Source organism: Electrona antarctica, assembly GCF_951216825.1.
Source record: "Electrona antarctica genome assembly, chromosome: 16".
Taxonomy (NCBI): domain Eukaryota; kingdom Metazoa; phylum Chordata; class Actinopteri; order Myctophiformes; family Myctophidae; genus Electrona; species Electrona antarctica.
In genome coordinates this window covers 19203935-19229987 of record NC_136797.1, presented here as the reverse complement: position 1 = coordinate 19229987, position 26053 = coordinate 19203935, and the positions used below count along the sequence as shown (strand labels likewise).

Genomic DNA, 26053 nt, shown 5'->3' with positions numbered 1-26053 from the left:
CCCCACACGCCACCGCACCCACGCTGAAGGTAGGGTGAAACAAGGAAGCCTTGTGGGAGTCGTGGAGGGGTGCTACATTGCTCCACAGATGCAGTGGAAGTGATTATTCACAGTGTCCATTTTGCTCTTACAGCATGTCATACTCGGGGGGGTGAGACCCCCCTCCTCCCCCAAGCATTACATAAAAGCAAAACGGACACCTTGTGAATGTGGTCAACAGACCCTGTGCATAACTGTAGTTCCCTTTTCCAGAAGGGGGCATTAAACATTTCCTGTCAGTTTCCAATGGCCCTAATTTGATTGTCTCAGCAGCAGAACACCTTCATAAAATTGTAAATGTAAATACATGCTTAAACATGTAGCTAGGTGTAATGTTAGAGTCCACAGAAGTGAACCTTTCAAGCCTGTTTTCTCAACTCGCTGTTTTCTGCAAGACATTACTCTATAAGCCATATCTCCAAAACTGGTGGGTCAAACTGAACAACCAATATGTCAATTTGAAGCTATGGAAAAAAAAAAAACGAAAATTAAAAAAGTTCAATGACTTAGCCTCGGTCAGAAACGGTTCTAAACCTACAGTATGCGAGCTATGAGCTCTAATGAGCCATGAAACTGACTGTTTATGCCACATTCTTTATAAGGGTACTGCGTTTAGCCACAGAGCCAGTTGACGGCGAGGGCAAATCATGTTCTTCAGCGAATGGACTCAGGACATCATGACTCAGCTGTTGCAGCTTGAATTGCTATCTGCTTGAGCGGACATTGAGCTGCACAAACAACAAAGCCCCCTGGGCATGCGAGTTGTCTTTGATCCTGCTCTATGTTAAGCGTCTGCCACATGGACACCACACAGACAGGTTATGAGCAAAAACTTGAATAATAATGCACCAATGCTGTGTTCTGCTGTACAGCGATGCATGTGTCATCCCTGACAGGGCATTGATTTTTAGTCGCTATGCTCTTTGATGTGTTAGTTCACAGCTGCTGTTAGTATGGCCGCCCGGAGTCAAGTAAGTCAATAGAGATATGACACTTTCAAAGTGCATTGAAAATGAAAACGTCATTGCTGTATCACATTTACAGCCGTGCGTTAGGCCATGCCTCTTGGCCTCGTCATATGACCTTTATGAAACATTGTAAGCGCCAGTGCAGCAGCATAGAACTACCAGTTCATGCCATGGATGGAGAATGTACAATTATCATTGTTATTATTATAGTTTTTTTTAAGGAATTCCAGATATCCTTATATAAGGGCCACTAAGCTAATTATCTAATTAGTACTCTAATCAGTACGCTTAAATGAAAGGTGACTTGGGGTGAAGATGACTCTACTAATTTGTTACATACTAACGACGGAGTCCCAGTCACTGCTTGACTTCCAGAGGCATCCTTAGTGTCCTGCAGGTACACACAAGAGACACGGGCATGGTTGGCCCCGGGGGGCACTTTACCAGGACCTGTACCGCGGCCGCTGGCCAAGCACTTCAGCGAAGGCACCAGACGTCACCGTCACCGTTTCTCATAGCTCTGATGGACTAACCAGCATTTCAAACTGCAAATAAAGAAATCTCTCTCTATATAATAAAGGCAACAGAGGGGTCAAAGATGGAACTCTTCCACCAAAAGATGAAGGGGGGGGGGCCTACCCAGCTGTCCCCCCTCCACCCTGAGTGTGACAGCGGAGGAGATCATCCATACCTGCAGGTTTTTCCTCCAAACGTTGACGGCCGCAAAGGCCAGCTGCATCTGCTTCCTGCGGGCGTCTTTATGGCGCTTGTAAGCGATCTCAATAAAGATGAGGAAGATTCCTGCTGCAATGCCTCCGGCCACCAGCATGAAGACACCTGTCGGGGGGACGAGAGGGCCGCACGCACACACGCGCGCACACACGCGCACACACACAAACGGCAGAACAGTAGAAGATGAGGCACTGGTCTGTAACTCTTTTGCTCCTACTGAACAAGACCACATGGTTTTGCAGGTCATGGTCAGCAGTCACCCCCCGAGAGAGAAAAACAAAACAAACTGCTTCCACCTCGACTGCGTGGCTGCAAACCGCACAATGTGAGAATTAATGGTAGACAACCCCCCTCAAAAAATATTTTTTTTTTTACTCTGTCCCAAAAATTTAGGAGACACTGTGGAGGCACTGGGGGGACAGTGGGGACACTGTGGGTCCATTGGGGAGGACCCCCAGTGCTCGAAGCCACTGCTTCGTCGGCCTGTAGGAAGAACCAGGCCTGCGTAAGAGCACATGTCCACAGCGAAACACCAAAAACATTTAATTTGAAAGGTATTGGACAAAAAAGGGCCACAGTACCTTACCACTGCAGTTTTTGTCCAATCACTTTTAAAACGGTTTCTTTAGACCAGAGGGACCATACCTGCCATATTCTCAAAGGTCAGTGTGGCTGGGGCATTGCTCCTTGAGTCACACTCCTGGTATCTCACCCAGGTTTTATCTAGGTCTTCCATGAAGCCGTTCTCATGAGAACTGTAGGTGGGGGGGGGGGGGTGGGGGTGTGGGGTCATGGGAGCGGTAGTGGGGAGAAAGGTCACAAAGTTAAAACACGACCCCCCCCTCCCTCGAGCCGCCGACTCCCAGACTGCGACTCAAGACGAGAACACACACACGGACAGCGGGACAGGTATGTTTGACAGACACTAAGACAGAGAGACAGACGAAGACGTGACCTCAGAAGCGACAAAAGACAAAACGGACAGATAGACAAAGGGTGGGATAGGGGAGACACAAAGAGAGAAGATGCTAACAAAAGGCGATGTTTTAGGTGGCTGCAAAAGAAGAAGAAAATTATAAAAAAGAAAAAAGAAGAAAAAAATGAAACAAGATGTCATACGAGTAAATGCTGCTTCGGCTGGGACAGACCTGAGAATGGCCAGGGACACATTCTGTTTCCAGGGGCTGTCCTTGCGCATGCCTATGCCAAAGCCCGATCGGAAAAACAGCTCTCCCGTGGTCACCAGGTCGCACTTCTGCGAGGCTTCAAACTCCAGCACCGCAGAGTCCCAGATGAAAGCATGCAGCTTGCTGTGGGGCAGGGGAAGGGAGGGGGAGCGGGAAGGGGAAGGGGCGTGGGCAGGGGGTGGGTGGGGGTGGAGTAGGGGTTACGGTGTAACAGTACAATGATTTACATACACATACCAACCAACAACCCTCCCCCCATTCTCGCACACAGAAGAGTGTGTGTCAGTCAGCGTTTTACCGGGCCAACGTTTACATGAAATCCAATGCCGGACGGATGAGAGCGTGTCCCCCATTGGATTCCCCCCATCTCAAAGATGCTCGACTGGGTACAACCTGAAAAGGTGGTGTTCCTTAACTTAACTTCACACTGGGCTCCAGGCCCAGTGTGAGCCACGTCCAGGCCTCGATTGGGGGGCGATGGGCCCGGACCAGAGAGGACGCCGCGGTAAGTCCCGCCGGTGCCCTCGCCTGATCCAACGGTCCATGATCCCGCGGGTTGGCCTGGACTGGCCCTTTGCTACATGCCCGCTCTGACAGGCTGAGCCTGTGGGCCGACCAGTGATGGTCGGCCCAACCTGGCCGAGACTCACTTGTCACGCACGGCTTGGATAGCTTCGGCGGCACTCTCATAGTTGTGCTTCTCCATGTGACGGTACATGGTGCTAAGCTCCACCTGCCGCCGGAAGTAGATGTCCACGGAGCTCTGCTTCACCGTGGCGTAGATGAACTTGTCTGATGGATTCCTGAGCTGTGCATGGCAATACGAGAAGAAGGCATTATTTTAGGCACATACATCATGCTACCTAATTTTACCTAAGAACCTTTTAGAACGACTTAAGTGCAGCGAAACAACAACAGGACCGATTGGTCAGGAATGCATACATGCTAAGGTTGTCACGATTATTTTATTCGATGATCAAATAATTGCGATTAACGATTTAATTGTGTTTTTGAATAAAAATTACATTTCTGTTTGACTTTTAGGCTTCGTACACTAAAGTTGCACAGGAAAGATATGACAAATAACTTACATTAACTTTATGCTTTATAGTTGAAAAAAAAGAAAAGAAAAAATGTATAGTTGAAATGGCCGATCTACTATTTCCACTATTTTCTTTGAAATTTGGAAAATATATGAACATATTTCAGATGGTGATGATTGCCGATTATGATGATGAAATAATTGCTATTATCTAAAACAATTGCGATTAGGCGATTATGTAATAATTGTGACAGCCCTATATGCTGCATACATACTCTCGGGTCATTGATGCCGGTAATGCGCTCCTCAGGCCGGTCCAACACCAGGAAGGCTGCCAGGTTGGCAGTATATGATGCCACGATGATCATGGCAAAACCAGCCCACACCATGCCTAAGATTCTCGCTGAGAAGCTGCGCGGTGCACCTATGTTGGACAGGTGCAAACAACACATTGCATTTCATTCATTAACCACGAGTATGTATCTAACTTACTTACTTCAACTTCACATTGATTTTACTGTGTTCTTTCTGCAGGCCGCGTAACAACGAGAAATATGACTGTGGTGTAGCTGCAAAGCAATTAGCAAATGACTGCATCACTGGCGAAATGTGAGCAGATCTTGGCATGCTTTGTCATTGAGTTAAACCAGTGGTCTCCAACCTTTTCCGGATCAGGGCCCACTTGACAATCTCAAAAGTCTTCGTCCACTTTAACATCAGGTCAAAATGGTCAAATGGAGCGTGTGCATTTTCAGAGCATGTCTATTTTAATGATCAATCAATCGATTGTGTTCTGGATTGGATCAGTGAAACTAACACAATGAAAACACATTCTGAACAGTTTTCAAGAAAAAATACCACGGCCTTTTCTTTTTACATTACTTTTAAAAAAAAAACATTAATATGATATTATCATTCAAATCATAGTGTCTTATAGTGGGCCCCGGCTAACAGGTTGGAAATCGCTGGTTTAAGGACATCGCATAACACAACAGTATACGTCTTTTAATTCCAGTTTTCACCTTCTCCTATTCCAGAGTTCAACAACACTCCCCAGGAGAACCACATAGCGGACGATAAGGTGAGGGCGTCTTCTTCCTCTTCTTCACTGTTTACTTTAAACCTTCCAAACGGGCTAGAGGAGGGGAGGTTGCAGGAGACAACAGGTGAGAATTCATTTTTCGGAAGAACAGGGGAGGAGAACACCCTTACTTATAGAGTACAGGGAAGGGAAAGGGAGGTGGAAGGGGATCTACATGAGCGAAGCAAAAAGCGAGAGGATATTCGACCCCAAAGGGGAAGAGAAGAGAGACAGAGAGACGTTTGCCGCAGACGGACAGAGCAGTGAGATGGATTGGAGGCGATCTTCACCTCTACCCTCCCCTGTGCACCACTGAGATGAAGATCTGCAGCCGTCAGGAGGAGTGTAGATTGGCGCGTGCACGCCCGCACACACACACGCACGCACGCACGCACGCACGCACGCACGCACGCACGCACGCACACGCACACACACACACACACACACACACACACACACACACACACACACACACACACACACACACACACACACACACACACACACACACACACACACACACACACACACACACACAGAGAGAGAGGTTCCTCTTGTACCTGAACCGGTCTAGTAGGTAAAGCATCACCGCCACCACATGCACCGATAGACCCACCAACAGCCACAGAGTGCTTTGGAACGGCTGCATGAACGAGTCCAGTGTACTGCGAGGGATTTCCTGGAAACACACACCACACATGGTCATTAAACACACACCACACATGGTCATTCACAGAAACACACACCACACATGGTCATTAAACACACACCACACATGGTCATTCACAGAAACACACACCACACATGGTCATTCACAGAAACACACACCACACATGGTCATTCACAGAAACACACACCACACATGGTCATTCACAGAAACACACACCACACATGGTCATTCACGGATCTTCTCCTGTCTTCTCCTGATCACCTTGAGCCTTAATGACTAATTTAGGGCAGTGGTTCTCAAACTGTTTTTATTTTATTTCAAGCATTACCCCAGGGACCCCAATACTGACAGTGTACAAATGGATCCAAATGTACCTGTAAGGGTCCATTTGGTTCCTAACTATCGATTATTACAAGGGAATCCTTGAGGGGGTCCCAGCAGGGCTACTTTGAGAACCACTGATTTAGGTTACGGTCACACATGCACAACCGAAGGAGAGTGGCCAACACATGCCAAGTCGTCAAAAGAGGTAAGGTTCGAACTCCAAGCAACGGCACGTGGTGCGGCAATGCTTAGTGGCCAAAAGTTCCACCCCCTTTGCTCGCATAGAATGGAAGTAAAAAAGGACTGTTTCAGTTCCGTGCATGTGTGCTACGTTTGATGCCACCGCCGTGCACCGAAAATAACCTATAGGCCTACAAGCTTGTAGACCTGTGTGAAAAAGCTCACATACCTTTTTAACGAGGATGGTGAGGCCTTGGTACTTGAACGGCTTGGAGAATTCAATGTACTGGGCTCGTTCATTGTTTATAGTCAGCGGGGCAACAATCATGTCGGCCAGACCCCCCAGGAGCTCTCCCATCATCCCATTCCACTCTTTCTTGTTGCTGTTGTTTACCTGCAGTCACAGGAGTGATGGGTTAGTGTTAGAAAGACACATTATTGCTTTGTTTCTTGTCCATCTCTGCCAATCAATATTGCCAAGCAGTACATATAACACGGTTAAAACCTCACCTTGAACTAACATAAATGTTCGATGGGATGTCCATTGACGAACATTTTTGTCTTGAGCAAAGAATGTATAGTAGGTCTATGTAATGTGTTAATAAGGGATTAATGTACACTATGATGCATTATTTCATAAGTGAAGACTTAACCACTTAAACCCTATCATTTTGTTTACAGAGTTTGTTTTTGGGACCCTCAGGGTTCTATACTTGGTCGGTCCAAGTTCCTCCCTTTTTTCCCTTTTCCATCTCTTCACCAAAAATACCGGTATACGCCGATAAGCCAATAAGTTCATAACGTGTCGCGGAGTGTTGTTAGCTTCTACAGCGGCAATGTTTGCCAAATGAGTGTTTGCTGAATGTTCACCTTTATTATGACATGCCCAGAATAGGGACGCTAGGGTTCAAGTGGTTAAACTTTGCAAGCAAATGAATCCCTAAATAGACTGAATGGTCTTCTCTGGCCCAGAGCTGGTAAATGGGTCCATTCAGTCAATGTTGTTCAGCTCATCCATGTCATGTCCTTGTCCACATCAGTTTTAACATTTTGTCCAGATTGTAGCTCCAGAGTGGAAACAATGCAATACAACGCGACAGTGAGGTTGCCCTTGAGCGCCTGACTGACTGACTGACTGTGAGTCAGCCTATCCCCACTTCTTTGTTCGGTTGTTCCTAGCCTCGGAAACCCAGACGTTTTTTATTTCAATGTTGTTCCTGACCTTATCCATTAGTGGGGCATTTCAAAAACTGACACCAGAACAGCGTCTATGGCCAACTTCACACTTCTGCGTCAGGTGTTGCCAGAGGGGAGGAGACTTTGGCCCCCACAGATCTTTGTTCTATGACTCCGCATTGGGTTCAGCTTTGGAGGTTAGTGAAGTTAGTGAACAATAAAGCATTCTGTGAGAGTTGTTAACAATGATGATTCATAACAAACTAGAATGGTGTGCTCAGTGGAACATATCTCTGCCAGGCCGGGTGGAACTCCATATCTGGGCATGTCTATGATGATGACAGTCACAATGGCGTTATCTGTAGTTGGGAAATGTTTCAGCCTGATCCGAATGCCATTGACTTCCATCCATTATACATTTTAAGTTAAATATATATTTTTTTGAATTAATAGGTATCCTTCTTCCGTGACATTCTTAAATGGCAGGGTGCGCAAGATATTTGGCACTGATCGGTCTAGTGCAGCGGTTCTCAACCAGTGGTCTGGGGACCACCAGTGGTCCTTGAAGGCGGTACCCAGCTAAATGGAAGAGTCGGTAACGAAAATACCAAATGGACCCTTATAGATCTTTTACTCTTGAGAGGGTAAAATGAAAGCAAATAACCAAAAGTACATTATTGTTAAGCATCTGCATTACTCAATTAACAAGAAGTCTACACAATTAGAGAATGTAGAAGAATTGATATTCTGATTGTTTGCCTTTCATTGTGGACAAAATATTCTAAGGTTTGGGTCTGAGTGGCTAAATCTCATCAAACGGTTCAAATACAGAATAAATAATAGGCCTTGATATGAAAAGGCTTGAAAAACACTGTTGTAGTGGTTTACGAGATGGCAGACAAACCAACAAACACAGAGTTGAAAACGTAATCTTCCCCCTTCGGCCTGGTGGAGATACTTCATCATTCAAGTGAGGCATATACATACTATATAGATTCATGACCGTGAAATATACTTAAACATCTTGCATTTCATGCACGTTAATTAATGCATAAATAATAAGACCAAAGGATCCGTTCCTCGGATGTTAAACTGACCCGCTCTTGTGTTCCAAATTTCCCATCGGCCACCAGATGCACTTCATAGGTAAAGTTCATGGTCATGGCCAGCTTTATCAGAAGATCAACACAGAATCCGTAACAACACTGAGGTACAATTGGGCGTCCTGTAAACACAACCAGCAGAAGCTGCAAGTTAGAATCGCTCTGGAGGAAAATACATGACATTAATCTTGGAAGAAAAACAAAATAATCATTACACAGCCAAGCAGCAGCACACACACATACATAAAGCTAAATGTATGTCACACACAGACACGGCAGACTCACAATCAGTGGTGGAAAGTCACATTTGGAAAGTACATTTACTATTTTACTTTGAGTGTTTACATTTTTTGGATACTTTATACCACTACATCTCAAGAGGCAAATATTATACTTTTTACTCCACTACAATTATTTGATAGCTTTAGTTACTAGCTAGCAGATTTAGATGGTACAAAACATACATTAATCACCCAGCTATGTTATACTCAACTGTATGTTGGCTTTTCAAAGATATCCCATCTACAAGCTTACACAACGCATTGCGACACTTTGAGTGAGCTTGTAGATTAAGTATATTTTTAAACGTTTACTTCCTTTACTTTGATACTGTCAGTATATTTTGATACTTTAGTACTCTCAATAAAACTTAGAATACACGACTTTTACTTATAACAGTATTACAGTGCTTCTTCCACCACTGCTCACAACAAATGAACGGCGTTTGCTAAAAAAGCACTGCCTGCAAATACAGAAGCTGACGGACGGTAAAGCCATTCCCCACACATCCTGTACTCCAGTGGTTCCTTAAGTGGGGTCCGGGGACCCCCAGGGGTCCTTGAGGGAGTTCCAGGGGGTCCCCAGCTAAACGATATAGTTTGGAACCAAATGGACCCTTATGGGTCTGTAACTCTGAGAGTGTACAAATAGATTTAGCTAGGAACTCCCTCAATGACCCCACTTTGGGAACCACTGATCTAAAAGCTCACAAATGCATCGCGGCTGAGAGAATGCCGTGAGCTTGCAGAGACGGACTATTTCTGGCGAGCAACACCGGCACACAACCAAGTATACATTAGACTTCTTCACACCCAAACACTCCACGACATGAGAGGCGATCACACATACAGTATGGCGCACACACACACACAACTATATGCATACATATATAGATACCTACAGTATATATATGTATGCATCACCTGGAGATGGTTTGGTGGTTGCAGTAAAAAACACAGTGATGCTATAAACGTCCCTGATGGGTTACCTGGGATGGTCTCATTGGGGCCAGTGCAGATAACCTTTTTAATTAAGACCCCGTTTAATGTCATTTCCTCCTTACAGGTCCCATCCAGTTGCGTGGGTTTCACATACACAAATGGCTCCTGGTGTATGGTCACTATCTACAACAGATGGGAGAGAAAGAGATAGAGATATTTTCACCCGGACAGAAAGGCTGGAATGGGCAACCACCAGGGCGATATAGTACACGTAGACGTGCACAAACACATGTACACACAGATAGAATTTCAATAAAATTAAAATAAAGGACACAGAAAATAGTCCTGCAGGAACATGACACACCTGAAAGATGTCCTCGTCCTCGTCTATAACATGTTATTTGATCGCTGCAGGTCCATAAGTGTGTTTGTATGTACTGTATGTGTGTGTGTGTGTGTGTGTGTGTGTGTGTGTGTGTGTGTGTGTGTGTGTGTGTGTGTGTGTGTGTGTGTGTGTGTGTGTGTGTGTGACACACACATATATACCTTTAGTCGAGTGGACATTTGGAAGCCCCGCGGTTTCTCCGTCTCTCCTCCAGGCCAGATGATCTTCCTCTGATTGTTCATCACCACCTACATGGAGGCAACACGCACTTTAGCAAAAACACCAGAACCAATAATGTGAGGTTGATGAGGCTCCAACACCCGGGGAGTCTACTCTAAACACGGATGAGTCAGCTGGTTTATATAACTGTAGCTGAGCCTTTCTATTCTTTTGATTACCAAGCATTTTGCGACATCCTGCTTAGGGTGCTTTGGTCTTTAGCTTGTTGTTGTTTCGTCATTCCTTAAAATAACTGCCCTTGTATATCTTTCTGTAACCATTCTCTTAATGTCATATTGTATGATATATTTCCAGCCTACATCATATTGGACTTTGAGCTGACCTGTGTTCCATTGTAAATGCCAACTTGAATGAGTCGACTCTTCTGGTAGTTGAGAATACTGTAGTGAGCAAACTTCCTGTCTCCATCATCATTGAACTCCACACGCCCCGTAAGGCCTTCGGGATACTTGGATGACATCAGTACCCTTTGATTGATTGATTAATTGAATAGTTTATTAGACAGAAATGTAAAAGCAGCAAAAGAGTACAGTCAAACACTTAGTCCAAAAGGGATAGCACAAAAGAAAATCCCTTGCGGTTTGTTTCCATTTAGGCTCTATGCAATCAAATCATAGACAGCCCTGTTGGAGGTGCATACATGGATGCACACTATACAAAATATAGTAGGGGGGTGTATACAGCGAAGATTCCTATGTGCAATCCAAATGTGAGAGAGATACAGAGAAGAGAAGAGAAGAGAAGAGAAGAGAAGAGAAGAGAAGAGAAGAGAAGAGAAGAGAAGAGAAGAGAAGAGAAGAGAAGAGAAGAGAAGAGAAGAGAAGAGAAGAAGAGAAGAGAAGAGAAGAGAAGAGAAGAGCATGCCCATCCTACAGTACCTACCTTTTAAAGAGAGGCCCTGTCTTCCAGATGTTGGTGTTTCCAACACAACCTCTGGGGGGCTCTGTGATGTTCTCCTTCTCAAAGAGTTCCTGGATGGACTGTGCCACTACAGCCACTGCATCATTGATGTGGGCTGACTCGTTCTTCCCGTTGATGAGCTGGAGGCCAATGAGACCTGAGACCAGGCCACAACAACAAGCGACAAAGAGACAATCACTGACCTGGCTTCATAAAACAGTGTTTCAGGATCCTTTTGCAATGCTCAACATAGAAAGAAAGCTTATAAGGGCTCTAGTCTGGACATCCTGAGTAAAGGTCACACATTGGCTGAGGATTCATGTTCCATCTGTTCTATGTTCACTTTCATGTTGAAGTTAATCTTATGCATCAACGTATTTTGCAACTGTCATTCATATCTCATGTCCAAGTGAGTTCAAGGTGTAGCCTACATCTTGGGGAATATTTTACCTGTGAATTGCTCTTTGTTTTGAAAATACAACTAAGTATATCCAGTATTTTACATACAAAGAGGTTCACAAACAGTTCCCAATAAGTGGTGCTTTCATATCTTAGATATATTTATTAAGAATTAGGTGGCGCATTAAAAAGAAGAAGGGGAAAAAAAGTGGATATCCAATTGTAGAATGAAACTAATTTCTTGTCAGTGGCACCATTTGCCTGATGTTGCCATTCGTGACCTTTACCCAGTGTTAGAGTCCCTTGAAGTTGGATTTATCATTCAGTTCAAACGCACTCAGGGACCAGGTTGTGAAGTCAGTACAAGCAACACACTATTTGTGGGATCAAACATTCACACCATCAGACCTATACAATAAATGGTACCGAAAAAGGTATGTATACCAGAAATGGGACAAGAAACGGTATACCAGGCATTATGGTACTACAAATGGTGTACTCTACTGTACCACAGATGGCATACACCCCAAATGGTATACCAGAAATGGTACTTTTGCATACCAGAAATAATAATTGAACCAGAAATTGTTCTATACATGGTATACCAGAAATGGTACTAGAAATAGTATACCAGAAATAGAAACGGTACCATACATTTGGCTATTCCAGAGTTGGTAGCAAATGGCAACAGACATTGTACTAGAAATAGTGTACCAGAAAGACAAACCACATCAACAATCCAACTTCAGCTAAGTTTTCTGATTGCAACTGGTCCAACAGTCTTGCAGACTCCCAGAAGAAGACACAGAGTTGGGATTGTGGAGAGACAGAGACATGGGTGCAGACAGACAAAGAGACAAAACATTGTCTGCAGGGTGTTGTTTGTGCTTGAGTGGGTAGACGTTCGACATTCGTGACCAAAAAGTGAGATTATCAACGGCATTAAGTGAGTCTTAATTGTGCAGAATCTGGCAACAAAGAAAAAGGACTGTAGTTCCTTACCATTCTATCTCAGTTACACTTCAGTGTGGGGGTTTGCAAAACTCCCTTCATACATTTATGAGAACCAAGCTATTAATATGGCAGAATAGCACAATATATTTATCTTCGGATTTAAACATTACTGTGTGCATTTACACGTCTGTAGGTTTTTTTTATGTAGAAAAACTGGTAATTTGAGGATACAGGGATACACATTTTAACTGAGAACTAAGTGAAAACCACATGAGTCATTTAAACCTTTAAACATTGAATGCTTAAACATTTAAATGCTTAACATACAGCAAGCAACTTTACACATATAATCACACAATATGCATCTTTCATATTGACACTTCTCCCATGTGCATTGGGAGGACTGCTCACACCTGTCTTGTTTTCCCACGCACGGCTCCATAATGGATAAACTTCACTGTGTATACGTACCGTCTGGCGCCTCGCTCAGGGCTTTACCGGACATCTCGCGCTCGCCCACCAGCCAGACGTAGCCTGACCCTGTCATGTTGAGGAAGCGGGCAGCCTTGTACACTGCGGCAGCGTCCTCCTCACTGCAATTTGTCATATTGATTGAAAGGTTATCATGAGATGTGGCAAAGCATGCCAGTTCAGATTACGGGCATAAAGAGGAAACACTGTCACTGGGGTAGATTTAGGGTGGTTGACCAACATACAAATGTATTTTTTTGATTAAATAAAGAAGAAGAAGAATCCATTCGTCAGCTGTCCCAAAACATTCTAGTCATTTCTAGTGCTCCAGTTCCAAAATGCTACCAGACAAAAACATAACTCAACAGACATCATCTCTAAATATACAGTAGCTGCTGTAAAGTAAAGCATCTGGCCTGTAAAAATTATAATTTTATCAACCAAGAGTTTAAGTTGCCCATTATCTTTATCAGACTCCAATTCATCATCTTCATCATCATAAAAAACATAATTTAAACTCGGAAGTACAAGGGGGCAAGCCCTCATTTACAATGTAGCCAAGATTACATTACAACAAAACATACTCTACTACTAGAGTACTATAGTCTCCAGAATATTCAATTATTTTATTATTATTATTTTTTTAATAATAATACAAATCAATTACAATCAATCAATCATTTAATCTTGGCACGTACAGTTGGAGGCCATCGATATTGTCCTTTTCTTTTTGCTGAGGTTTGCGTGATCTGCGCAAAAGGACAGTTAACCCATTTTGGGCGGGAACCCCTTTTGGTGTTTTAAACATTGTTATAATTTAGCTATTGAAAAATAGCAGATCTACAAGCTCATAGCGCGCCACCGAGTGGCGCGCTACGAGCTTGTAGGTCTGCTATTTTTGAAAAATCGTGAAAATATTTATTTCAGAAAACTGGAGGATTTAGAAGGATTTTTTAAAATTTTGAGGTCAGGCCTAAATGGGTCAAATGATAAGGGACAATATCGGTGGCACCCAACTGTATAAAGACTTTTTTTCTTTTCTTCAAATGGTCAATATATCATAGTGGAACATGCAGTATCTCTTTGATAATGAGAGATTGGTATCACCTGGCGGAGAGTATGATGACGCGGGCCTCCAGCTCTTTAGCCTCCAGCAACAGGGCAGTTAAGTTTGTCTCCTGGCTGAACTGGAGGACTTTCTCTGCCTGCGATCAGGGCACAAGAAAGGTCAAGCGAGCTATACTTACCCCCCACAAACAAACATCATGCTCCCTCTTTACCTGTTTTGCTCGGGCGGGCGTGGTTGTGATTTCGTTCGGAATGGGAGAGAGGGGGGGAAAAAAAAGGAAAGCGATCCAGGCTCGGGCTAGAACTAAAAAAATTAAAAAATGAAAAAAAGCTTGGAGAGGGGGGGAAAAAACTTTTTGCATTTTTCACATGCAAACTGAGAGGTTTATCAAGGCTCCAAAGAAGGACGTGCATGTTAGGTAGAAGGAAGAAGAAGGTCAATGCAACCATAAGGAGAGTGAGGGGGGTCTTCCCCCCCCCCCCAACAAAAAAGTAATTGTTGAAAACTAGGGAGGTTTCTACAGAACAGGAGGAAGGAGCATTTGGGAAGCGGCTGAGTATAGTGTCCCATTACCAGATCTCCACAAAGGAATGGACTTGCAATTTCTTTTGTGTAAATATGTGTATGTGTGTTCAGAGTACATGCATTCCTTTATATTGAAGGAGAAAAATGAAAAATGATAAAAGCGGTGCGCGGTTTATTGGTGTGTTCTTTCTTTTTTTTCTTTTCTTTTCTTTTCTTTTTTTTTTTTCTTTTTTTTTTTTTTTACCGAAAATTATCATAACAAAAAACATTCTTCATTGAAATCATAGGGAGATGTCTTAAAGTAAAAAAATAAAGAAAACACGTGCTACCGGGAGAGGGGGGGTGTCATTTCTGGGTTGGGCTGGTGAACTGCTCGGGCTGGTTTCTAGTTGCTACGTTTTGAAAAAATTGGTGGGCGGCGTGCATTGACCATGCAAATATACCTTAGGTCCTCGCTTGTTGTCATAGGACAGTTGATCCATATTTTCATAGTTCCTTTTTTTATTCTGATGAGTAATGTGCACAGAGAAAATATGCAGACACAGAAAAATATTATAAACAGTTGAAAATGGAGGGCAGTAAAGCATTCCAACAAATCTCCACTTTTCTGCTTCAAACTGGGATCTTTAACATGGGACTGGCAAAGAACACCAAAGACGACCATTATTTACTGTATGTGTACCGTTTAACCACGTGGACTATTGCGTCCCTATACGTTCTATGTCTTAATGAGCGAACATTCGCCGAAAATAGCAGATCTACAAGCCTGTGAGCTTGTAGATTTTTGGCAAAGACATTTGGTGTAAAAGAAGAAATGTGCCAAGATAGACCCCTGTCAATTAAGTATTTATAAATGTTTTAATCCAACCAGCAATTGGCATTAGGTCTCAGTTCTCCCTCATGGCTCCCAAGCTGTGTAATGACCTCTCCCTTGCAATCAGGACTGCAGGCTCACTCCCCACTTTCCACCGCATTCTGAAAACATTACTATTCAGACTATGCAGTGACTTTGTTTTGTGCACACTTAACAACACGCTATCACATTGCAATTCAGTAAATTACAAATTATGCAGGAGGTATGGCAAATCCACTACACAGGAATGGAAAGCCATCGAGAGGGTCATGAGAATGGCAGAAAAGATTATTGGGGCGGCAGTGGCTCAGGGGTAGAGTTGAACAGCTGGATGGGAACCGTGAGGTTATCAGTTCGATCCCGGGCTAACCCAGAGTTAGTGCTCCTTGAGCAAGACGCTGAACCCCTAATTGCTCCCGATGTGCAGGTTGGTGCCTTGCATGGTTTCCCAATCTATGTGAAGCACCTTGGATAAAGGCGCTATATAAAATGCACCATTTACACTGCCTGGCACTGCAGCATTTAAACCAGGACAAGCAGCCTCAAGAACAGTCTCTACCCATCAGCAGCGTTCCTACTCAACTGATAATTGTGCACTAGAAACCCAGCTGCATAGCACACACACTCTCTCACTGTGCTGACTGGTGACTTCATCATTTACCACCAGTATACTTTATCATTACATTGTGCTATTATTATTACTGTCCTGTACTACCTGCCCTAATATTCTAACATTTACTTAGTCACTTAACCTTTAGCTTACGTACATATTCTACTTCATTGATATACTGTGGGGGTGAATGGAGAATAAGCATTCCTCCATTCTACTTGTTACACATGGCAACAAAGAATCTTGAATTTCTTGAAGAAAATACTGCAATATTACACAGTGACAGCACTAATTCTCTGTAATTGCTTGTCAGTTGACATCTCGGCCAAACACTCAAACTGGCCCTGAGGCATTAGCACTATTTTGATTTCCAGTCACATCCTGTAAGGGAGACTCTTGTCTGAGACACGAAGCCATTTTGCAGTGAAACGCAGAGCATCTTTCCACTTCACAGTCACACAGCCTCTTCACTTCACAGCTCACACCTCACTGCAAAATTCTGAGTGTTAATATAGCACTCATGAGAGTGCAAAGATCGACCTGTTTTACACTCTCACTCACTTTAAACTGACACTCAGGACTTTGAAGGAAACTCTGGGTCTCTTAAGATTCCCTTCGTGGAGTCAACACTGTATCCACATTAGTTAATTTATGCTGACTGACAAGAAAATCCATAAGAAATCTCATTCACAACTTGTTTTTATATGCTCCACTGAAAGGATTAGCAACCCACCATGCCCATATTTAATCTGATGCTGCTGTAGTTTTTGCCACATCATTCTGCACAAATAAAATGCCAACTTTGATCTATGATTATTATGAGGTCAGTGGGCAATGTTAGAGCAAACTGACAATTGATCCTGCTCAATTAAGCAAGACTTAGGTACACCTCTACGTTATGTGTGACACATTCTGCTCAAAGAGGGAAAATGCAGCAAAATATCATGCGTGGTAGATCTTTGAATCCCAAACATTATTTAAAAAAAAAAAAAGATACTACAAGAAACCTTTCTGGATCATTGTTACGATATTATATTAATCAGTCCAACTCGATTAAAGCTCCATTGTGTGATACTCTGCCTCACCAATAAACAAGGAGAATTACAATAACAACCCTAGTTGCCCATCAAAAAACAAACACCCAACAGACTACGGCAGTGAAAGCAGGACATACATGTACGTATATTACAGTCAGACTGTTTACATTTTCCTATCACGTCAAGACATAGGTAGTTTAAACCATGATACGTGTGTAGGCGTAGTTGACTGCATTCCCAAGGGCTCTACACTATGGCCCACTCTCACACTGAATATATTTGCCAAAAATAGCCGATCTACATTGTGAGCTCCATCCATTTCAGTGAATGTTCCCCCCAGAATAGGGATGCTAGGTTTCAACTGGTTAAATGTATCTGGGACTGGCATTATTACCATTCAGCCAGCATTCTCCTAAAAGTAATCTTATCTGGCAGAGGAAAATCTGCAGTATGGAGAACTGAGAAGCATTATGGGCATGGCAGTAGCATTATGTCTCTGGATGAATAATGCTTTGACTATCAACAGCACAATGCAGCTTTAACCACTTAAACTTAATGAATAATGCTTTGACTATCAACAGCACAATGCAGCTTTAACCACTTAAACCCTCTGATCCTAGTAGAACTGACCTGAGTTACAACTGTACTTCAACCGCTTTTTTCCATCTACACCAAATCTCTTCGCCTAAAATAGCATTTTTGATGAATATGTTCCCTGAGAATATGGATGCTGGGGTTCAAGTGGTTAAACATAAATGCAATATTAAATTCCAGCAGCACTGCGGTTAACCTGGCTTTGTCCTTTTCCCAAAGGAGTTCTTCGGAATGCTCTATTTTTGCAGCTTCAGTCATGCATGAATATTGCATGTTGTGTCGCTCATGTTTGCAGTCTGACAAAATCCACTGTGCACAGACTCTCTTTGCTGGCTGATAAAGACTGTGTGACTTGTAATTGGTCTCGCTGATGACTAGACCTGAAGCTGACCTGAAGGCTTTATGCAATGGAAAATAACAAGCTGCAAAAAAAAGTAGCTTGGTTTATTTTTGTCAACGCAAGCGAGACTGTATCGCGACAAAAAGCGGCAATCATCCAGTCTAATTCTCCAAATCCTCAGCCCTTTTAAATCCTCAATTTACCATGAATTGCATTTTAAGCATGTATCTATTGATTCTATTATCCAGAGCCACATACAACGAAAGAGCAAGTACTGTACAGGTTAAGTACAGTGCTCAAAAACAGCTTGACATGACTTTCATTGAGACATCGTTGTGGGAATTGGACTTCACCCTTCTACCATTAAGAGTGCGAAACAACTCCATTAGAGCACTGAGGTACCTCACAATAGGGAGCACTGGGGTACCCGTGTGGCTAGTCTAGTCTGAAATACCACAACTAGAAATACTACTGTATAGTCCTGAATTCAACATTTTACTACTCTTTTTTTGTATGTGTCAAATGTTTTCAAAAATGGCAGATGTATTGTGAACTTGTAGATTGGCTGTCAAAAAGTGGAGTACGAAGGACTATAGGCAGGCTATATTTGCAAAATTGTACTTCAGTACAGTACTTGCTGTAATTAGTTACTTTCCAACACTCGGGACATCACAGAACACAATGTTTATTCTGTATTCTGTTGTCATCCAGTTTACGCAAACACAAAAGCACATTTCTTTTATCTAGGTCATAAATAAACTACTAAGTCGTCTGAGCAGAACTGATAACATTAGACTGGAACGGACGGACTGTCTTTTGTCTGATAAGGACATGCATTCCTACACAGTATGTTTGAATGTTATACCTCCTTAAAAAGCCATCGGTAATCACCTTTAACACAATATTCATTATCATCAGCTCTTGAAAACAGCATTGGATTCCATTGTCACCGCCTGCTGTGGATGACTATGGGCATATGTCGTAGTCAATTTTTCATCAGGTTCCAATTTAATTACATCTCCAAATTGGGACTCATTTCACTCTGTCACACAATTACAGCACCAAGGCCCAGAGGGGCTCTCCCATGGAGGAGACAAAGAAGAAGAAAAACCAGATTCATATCCAGACGCACACACTTAATTGGATGTCATTTTTGTTTAGTTAGTTACATAGTTTGTTTGTTTGTGTTTTAGTTTTTCTTCCCTCTCTTTTCCAAATGGAACCACAGCATCACAATCTAGTCTATTTTGGACTCAAGGTGGATCAGCACCTTTCACTGACCCACTTAAGCCTGACTTAGGTCTATACTTAGTTGCACTCCGGTGTCGCTTGCCGAAAATAGCCAATCTACCTTGTGCATCGAAGTATAAATCAAGCCTTAGAAAGCTCTGAGCTCTACTTAAAATGTCAGTGTCTTTGGCAAGTCCTTTAAAGGCAAAATAACCATCCCCGTTTCTAAACAGCCAAACCTACAGCTGTAACAGCGTACCAAAACAAAGCAAAGCACTATGACTCTGCATTTCATAACAAAGCCAGAGACCCTTCATATATTATGCCTCTGGGAAATTAAAAGAACGCCTGTGCAACCCTGATGATGCCCCTGAATACTGAATACATCTTAGTGCACAACAGTCTTTGATGGTTTGCAGAGCCCCATGTTAAAGTCCACTATTTGGCTCCCATTGTGGAATAGACACAGGATAATTTGGACTATGGCAAAAAGCAACGTGAAAGATGAGTAAATAAACATACACACTTTTGTCAGATTAGACCACATTAAACGCTGTTGATGTCTCTAGGAAATGTTAGCCATATGTTTACACAATGGTGCGAAAGAGATGTGGCCACACAAACATAAAGGAAAACAGTTACATACAGTACATACATACATACATACATACATACATAAATACATAAATACATACATACTGTACATAGATCGACCTTTGAGGTTAAGAAACAGAGGCTTACACAACAGGCGTACACACAACACACACACACACACACTCGCTCTGTGGTGGGACACGGTTCCCTGGGAGCGTCTCACCTTTGTCTCTCTCTCCTCCAGGAGAGTCTCCAGTCTCTTTTGCGCTGCCCGCCCCTCGTGGTCGTCGCTCACGATCAGGATGATGTGGTTCCAGCGGAACTCGCGCATCATGTCGAACCACACGTGAGCCTGATGGGAGTAGGGCGGCACGGTCCTCAGAAAGGACAGATGGATACTCTGAGGAGGAGGAAACGTGAAAGCGAGAGAAATTAGTTAGATATTACTTGCGTATACGCTGTTAACCGCTAAACCCATTTAGAATTCTGCTAACAATCCTTTTTTTTAATCGTTTTAAAAACCGAACGTGCGCACAGCAAGCCGTTGTGCGCTTGTAGATCTGCTGTTTTCACTACATTTGTGCGTCAATCTTGTATGATGAAGAAAACATGCACATTTTAAACTCTGAGATACAAGGTTTCTCCCCCGACAGCAACAATATCTAAAATGACACAGACGGATAGAAAGGTATAACAACGTACAGGCTTCCCAGGTCTAAATAGGTTAAGCCGTATTATAGTTTGTCATGGGCCAAATATTGAAAATAGGCAATCTAAAAGCTCACAACACTACACATACATTTTTTATTTTTTTGCGGGTTCATGTGGTTAATGGTTTCATGCTTGATGTAAAGGTTAATTCAAGATGCCTCATGATGCAGCCACACACACACACACACACACACACACACACACACACACAGCGAGCACACACAGCGCGCGCACACGCACACACGCGCGCGCAAACGGCTCTCAGGATGAAGACATTACTCAGGTCACAGTCATTATTAATGGCATCCTCTCAGATTGCAGTGGGAAGGCCATTTAATCACAGCTCACATCTTAATGTACGGAGAGAGGATGTTTAATCTTAGAAGCCTTTCAAATCCCCCCCTGGGAACTCTTTCTCCCTCATTCTCTCACTCTCTCTCTGTCTATTTCTCTCTCACTCACCTTATCTGAGTAGATGGACATACGAGTGGTGAGACCCACGACAGGGATGCGGTAGAAGCCTGCCGTGTAGGACACAGGCGTTGGGGTGAGGTGATCGTTGGACTGGGGAGGGTGACTCACCAGGATAGCGTAGACCTGCAAACAAATGCAAATGAAAATGGAAATCAAAGAAAGTCAATTAAATATACAGGGTGGTTAGAATAGCCACACACTGTATGTATAGCCTAGATGCAAAGATGAAGGCTTCTGCCAGAGTTGGGACTTCATGCATGGTTTCATTCGTTTTGCCCAGATGAAGACATATGTCATAAGTGTAAACATTGGCAGCAGCCTTAATAAATAGTTTTGCTCCAAGGCTGGAGTGAGTCCTTGAACTGCAGCAACTTTAACACATGGCTGTCTGTGTGGTCTGTCAAGAAAACATTGAATATGAGATATGAGAGAGAGAATATGAGAGGGGCATGAAATATTTCTAAGAGGCGTGAAAAGCAATTTCGATCATCTTAATCAATACACTTAGTTGACCGATGTGTGCCCCAGGGCTCTTGGTCTACTCCTTTTCTCCTCTCTATACTAAATCTCTTTGCCACAAATAGCCGATCTACAAGCTCACAAGTGAGGGTTCATGTGGTTAAAGGAGGAGGATAGATTATTTTAACATCTTGTGTGTACAAATGTGCAAGATGTACGTAGAATGTACATCTTAGCTGTGGCCCACAATAACCTACATAGCCTGTACATATTTGTATTAACTTTTCCTTTAAAACCTGAACATTTAGCTGACATTAAAGGAGAATTCCATACTATTAAAGGCTTTCTTACCTTTCTTTGTAGTTGTTACGTCCCCACCAAAGAGGTCCAGGTGTTATTTTGTGCAAAAGCTCCTTATTGGCTATTTCCTCTACCATAAGCCCTCAATGAATTGCATTGAATGGAATGGGAATTGAATGGGGATATGGGGTGTTGTGCTAATTCGCTTATTTCCATTGCTCAAAATTATAATTTTTTTGTATATATCCTCTCTTCATAATGTAAATAATATCCCAAGTGGCACACTTTACTACTTATTTAGACGGAAATAAGCGAATTAGCACAACACCCCATAGCCCCATTCAATTCCCATTCAATTCAATGCAATTCATTGAGGGCTTATGGTAGGGGAAATAGCCAATAAGGAGTTTTTGCACAAAAAAACACCTGAACCTCTTTGGTGGGGACGTAACAACTACAAAGAAAGGTAAGAAAGGTAAGAAAGCCTTCTAGCATGGAATTCTCCTTTAACTGTACTGCAGCAGTGTCTTACAGCAAGTGTGACATTAGAGCCATGCAACCAATAGCACATTCCACTCCATCCCTAGCATATACGTCAATAAAATATTGTATTCTGTAACAAGAGATTTAACGAGGATTTATACTTTTGGAAAATATCCTACTATTACCGGTTCTCCATTACTACTACCATCACTATGAAAACTATACACTGTAACAGCAGACAGTGTTCTACAGCGAAAAGCCAAAAGTAGTTTCCTGGGTAAAATGGTGGCACATGCTCTCCTTTCTTAAAGCTCTGCCTTCGGAAATGCCCTTGAGAACTGAACGAGGAGGAGGAAGAAAGCTGGCAAGGCTGCACAGATATGGATGGTTCTGCATGAGCAGCCCGTATGGCTGTGTGAAGGTTTTTCATCCAAGCACAGCTCCCAGGCATCTACTGTCCCATCTGCCATGGCGCTTCCATCTCAGTGACTATCATCATCATCACCCAAAAAACAGCCTTATCTCATTAAACCTCTCATGATTAGATAGACGGACAACGAGTTAATTAGTTGGTGTGATTTCTTATACACACAGACGTTTGTGTGTGTGTGTGTGTGTGTGTGTGTGTGTGTGTGTGTGTGTGTGTGTGTGTGTGTGTGTGTGTGTGTGTGTGTGTGGGGGGGGGGGGGTTCACAATATAACACATGAAACATTGCACATGTACTCTCTAGAGCCCGGTGGTCGAATAAGGATTGCGCACTAATGTAGTGGGCGAGCAAGTGACAAGACACTGCATTACCACAGGAGCCTCTATCAATTATGTTCATTAGACTAAGCGTTAAGCAAAGGGCCCGGGACATAACAAAGTGCACTATAGCCGTCAAGCCGTGAGAGTGCTGTGCTGTTTTGTGCAGAGAGTGGTAGCGGCAAAGAGAGTAAAAAAAGACAGAGAGAGACTCAGTCAGAGAGAGAGAGAGAGAGAGAGAGAGAGAGAGAGAGAGAGAGAGAGAGAGAGAGAGTTCACGCTTCAACACTCCGTGCAACATAATGTCAGGACTTTTCAAAAGCTACATAGAGCATTATCTGAGACGAGGGCCTGCGCTTTACAAAGTGTTGTTGCGATGGTTTAACAACTCTCAAAGGGCATATACGCTTATGCGAATGCATAAAATATGGAATTTGAGTTGTTTGTTTGACATTCACACCACATAATGACATGTTTCTTTATGCCTTTTAGATTGCGGAAAGCAAGTTAACATAGATACATACATACAGTACATACACATACGTGTGTCACACCATAGTCAGTGGTACTTTGTGTGAGTGATTCACTAAGACTTGGGACTTCATTGTGTAGCCTATACTCTACACAGAAGCCGGCTACACAAGCAGCCTCACTTTGGCTAAATCTGTGGCGCGCACACATGCAGTGCAACTATAGAACTACAGCCAAATCGCTAATTGTGAATGATGCATCACTCATTTCATTGCTCATTGGCTCTCTCTGAGCTCGGTCAGTGCACATATAGTAAAATACTCCGTGTTCATTTAACCACATGAACCCTATAGCGTCGTTATTCGGGAGTGAACAAGATATTTATAGGGCACTATTTTCGTCAGTGCTAAACGCCTTATCCCTAAACTTCTTTGCCTTTTTTATTTTAAAAAACATATTAAAATTGTTCAACTAGCCGATCTACATCAACACGTTGTGATCTTGTAGATTGGATATTTGAACTATTAAAAAAATGCCTTTCAAAATAGTAAAAAAAGGCAAAGAAGTTTAGGGATAAGGGGTTTAGCACTGACAAAAATAGGACCCTTAGTATAGGAGAAAGGGTAGGGGGTCTAGTATTATATATATACCCCTGGGGAACTGTGAGAGTGTATGAAATATGAATGTACATTTGCACACTCACAGTTGCAAGTGGATACATTAACACAGTGGATTTTACAGTGTAGGCTCTGCATGTATCTTATCCAAAACATGAGCCAAATGCCTCTTTGAACTTTGCTACACAAAAAATCTGAGTGTCTATATTACTTTGACAGGGTAAAACAAGGTCTATACTCTATATGAATCTTTGTGCATTTTGTATTGCAGAAACCAAGTTTCCATAATACGTATACTGCAGAAATCTGCATATAATGCACAAGGCTACATAAACATCATCAACCATTGATATATAGGCTACTTTACTTTAATGAAAATGAATTGCTATTCATTTTTAAACTCGGATTTTGCTGCGTAGAAACAAAGAGGTTTGTCACATTCAGCATTCAATGGTGAATGTGAAAGGACAGCGATCTGTAATGAAGTCGTTAGAATGATGTATGACACAATCCTAACAGCCAGATGAGGATAAACAGGCAATTTCCTTCCCTCATAAAGTTGTTTGATAATTAGGTCTAGACCTACTTGAGTTATAAAAACCATCAAATCCTCCGTGTGTCCATTAAAAAACTGACCCAGATGGACTAAGGGGACATTTGGGTCTATTTTACGTCTCTCAGGGATAAAGTATAACTGAGTATTTTTTACTGCCTCCTGTGGTCCAAGGCTGGACAGTTCTAGATCAGATGACATGGCAAATGACCTGCACACAATTAATCACACAATCACAGTACTTATTTGAACTGATATCGACCCAAAAAAACACCACAGTACAATCCTTAAGTGTTCATTTACTTATCCATTGGTAATTGTAACTGAGTGAGCCTAAGGATGTGGTTCTCAAAGTGAAGTCCGGGGCCTGCCGGGGGTCCTCGAAGGGGTTCCAGAGGGTCCCCAGCAAAACTGGTAGCCTACTATTATATACTTTGGCTAAATATAGCACTAAGATAATGCAATTTGAACACTGCTTGTGCTCGGATTGTAAATCTTTTCAGATGGGGGTCCATGCACGGCCAAATAATGATATCAATTACTGTATGTGGGGGTCCTTAATGAAAATGTTTGAGAACCACTATAACCTATACGGGTAATTTTGTTTAGCCTATAGCTACACTGAGTTATGTGGGTTTACAGTGTATATGGACTATGGACACTATAGTGACCAGTGAAAAGTGTGTCAGTTCATTTGCATCCCTGCAGAGAGACCTACCTGACTGGAGATCAGGTCTTCGCACACCGAGAGGGCCATCTGTATCGCGTTGGGCTTATGCGTTACGGAGATGGCGGTCAGCTTGAACTTGTCCCGGCCGTAGATCTGGTTCGCCTGGGTCACCGCATCCTTAAACACCTGCTCGTACCTCTTCTGGCTCAGGACGGCGCCGATGTTGACGATCTTGGGCTCGCAGCCGGCCCGCGCGCAGGAGCACGAGAACAGCAGCGCCAGCAGATACAGACGCATCGTGGTGGTGGTAGTGGTGGAGGTGTTGGTGGAGACAACCAGGCAGCGATCAGCAGCGGCGCGGTCTGTGCTGCTGCTTCCCCGCGTCGGCCGGTCGGCTCGACCAGCCTCCGGAGCCCGCTATAACTGCTGCACCACCACCGGAACCACAGTCCAAATGGAACGTTTATGTAGGGGAAAAGAAAAAAAGGGGAAAAAAAGAAAGCAAAAGGAAACCCCACAGCCGGTAGATTTACATGCACTGCGGAGGAATGCGAGCGACCAGGAGAAGCCCCTCCACTGCAGCATTCATATGGATAACCTATATATAAACTCCCTTTCTTCTACCGGAGCGAACATAATCGGTCTCG

At 43.1% G+C, this 26053-nt stretch overlaps 1 protein-coding gene across 5 annotated transcripts in view; it reads right to left on the bottom strand.

Annotated features, from left to right (window-relative positions):
* LOC306939596 (glutamate receptor ionotropic, NMDA 1) overlaps positions 1-25812 on the bottom strand; it is a 36142-nt gene extending 10330 nt beyond the window's left edge. For 3 of the 5 annotated variants that reach the window (XM_079524210.1, XM_079524211.1, XM_079524213.1), the window contains exons 1-19: positions 25455-25812; positions 21097-21231; positions 20147-20323; positions 15109-15171; positions 14179-14276; positions 13072-13193; positions 11230-11404; positions 10670-10814; positions 10269-10355; positions 9770-9905; positions 8497-8624; positions 6453-6617; positions 5610-5728; positions 4991-5103; positions 4244-4392; positions 3577-3734; positions 2888-3049; positions 2385-2494; positions 1699-1844 (exon numbers count right to left, since the gene is read on the bottom strand). In XM_079524210.1, the coding sequence (XP_079380336.1) occupies positions 1699-1844; positions 2385-2494; positions 2888-3049; positions 3577-3734; positions 4244-4392; positions 4991-5103; positions 5610-5728; positions 6453-6617; positions 8497-8624; positions 9770-9905; positions 10269-10355; positions 10670-10814; positions 11230-11404; positions 13072-13193; positions 14179-14276; positions 15109-15171; positions 20147-20323; positions 21097-21231; positions 25455-25703 (2637 nt within the window). In that variant the 5' untranslated portion in view covers positions 25704-25812. The remainder of the gene's footprint in view (positions 1-1698; positions 1845-2384; positions 2495-2887; positions 3050-3576; positions 3735-4243; positions 4393-4990; positions 5104-5609; positions 5729-6452; positions 6618-8496; positions 8625-9769; positions 9906-10268; positions 10356-10669; positions 10815-11229; positions 11405-13071; positions 13194-14178; positions 14277-15108; positions 15172-20146; positions 20324-21096; positions 21232-25454) is intronic. The other 2 variants (XM_079524212.1, XM_079524214.1) reach the window with 1 other exon arrangement.
* Positions 25813-26053: the final 241 nt, after the last annotated feature.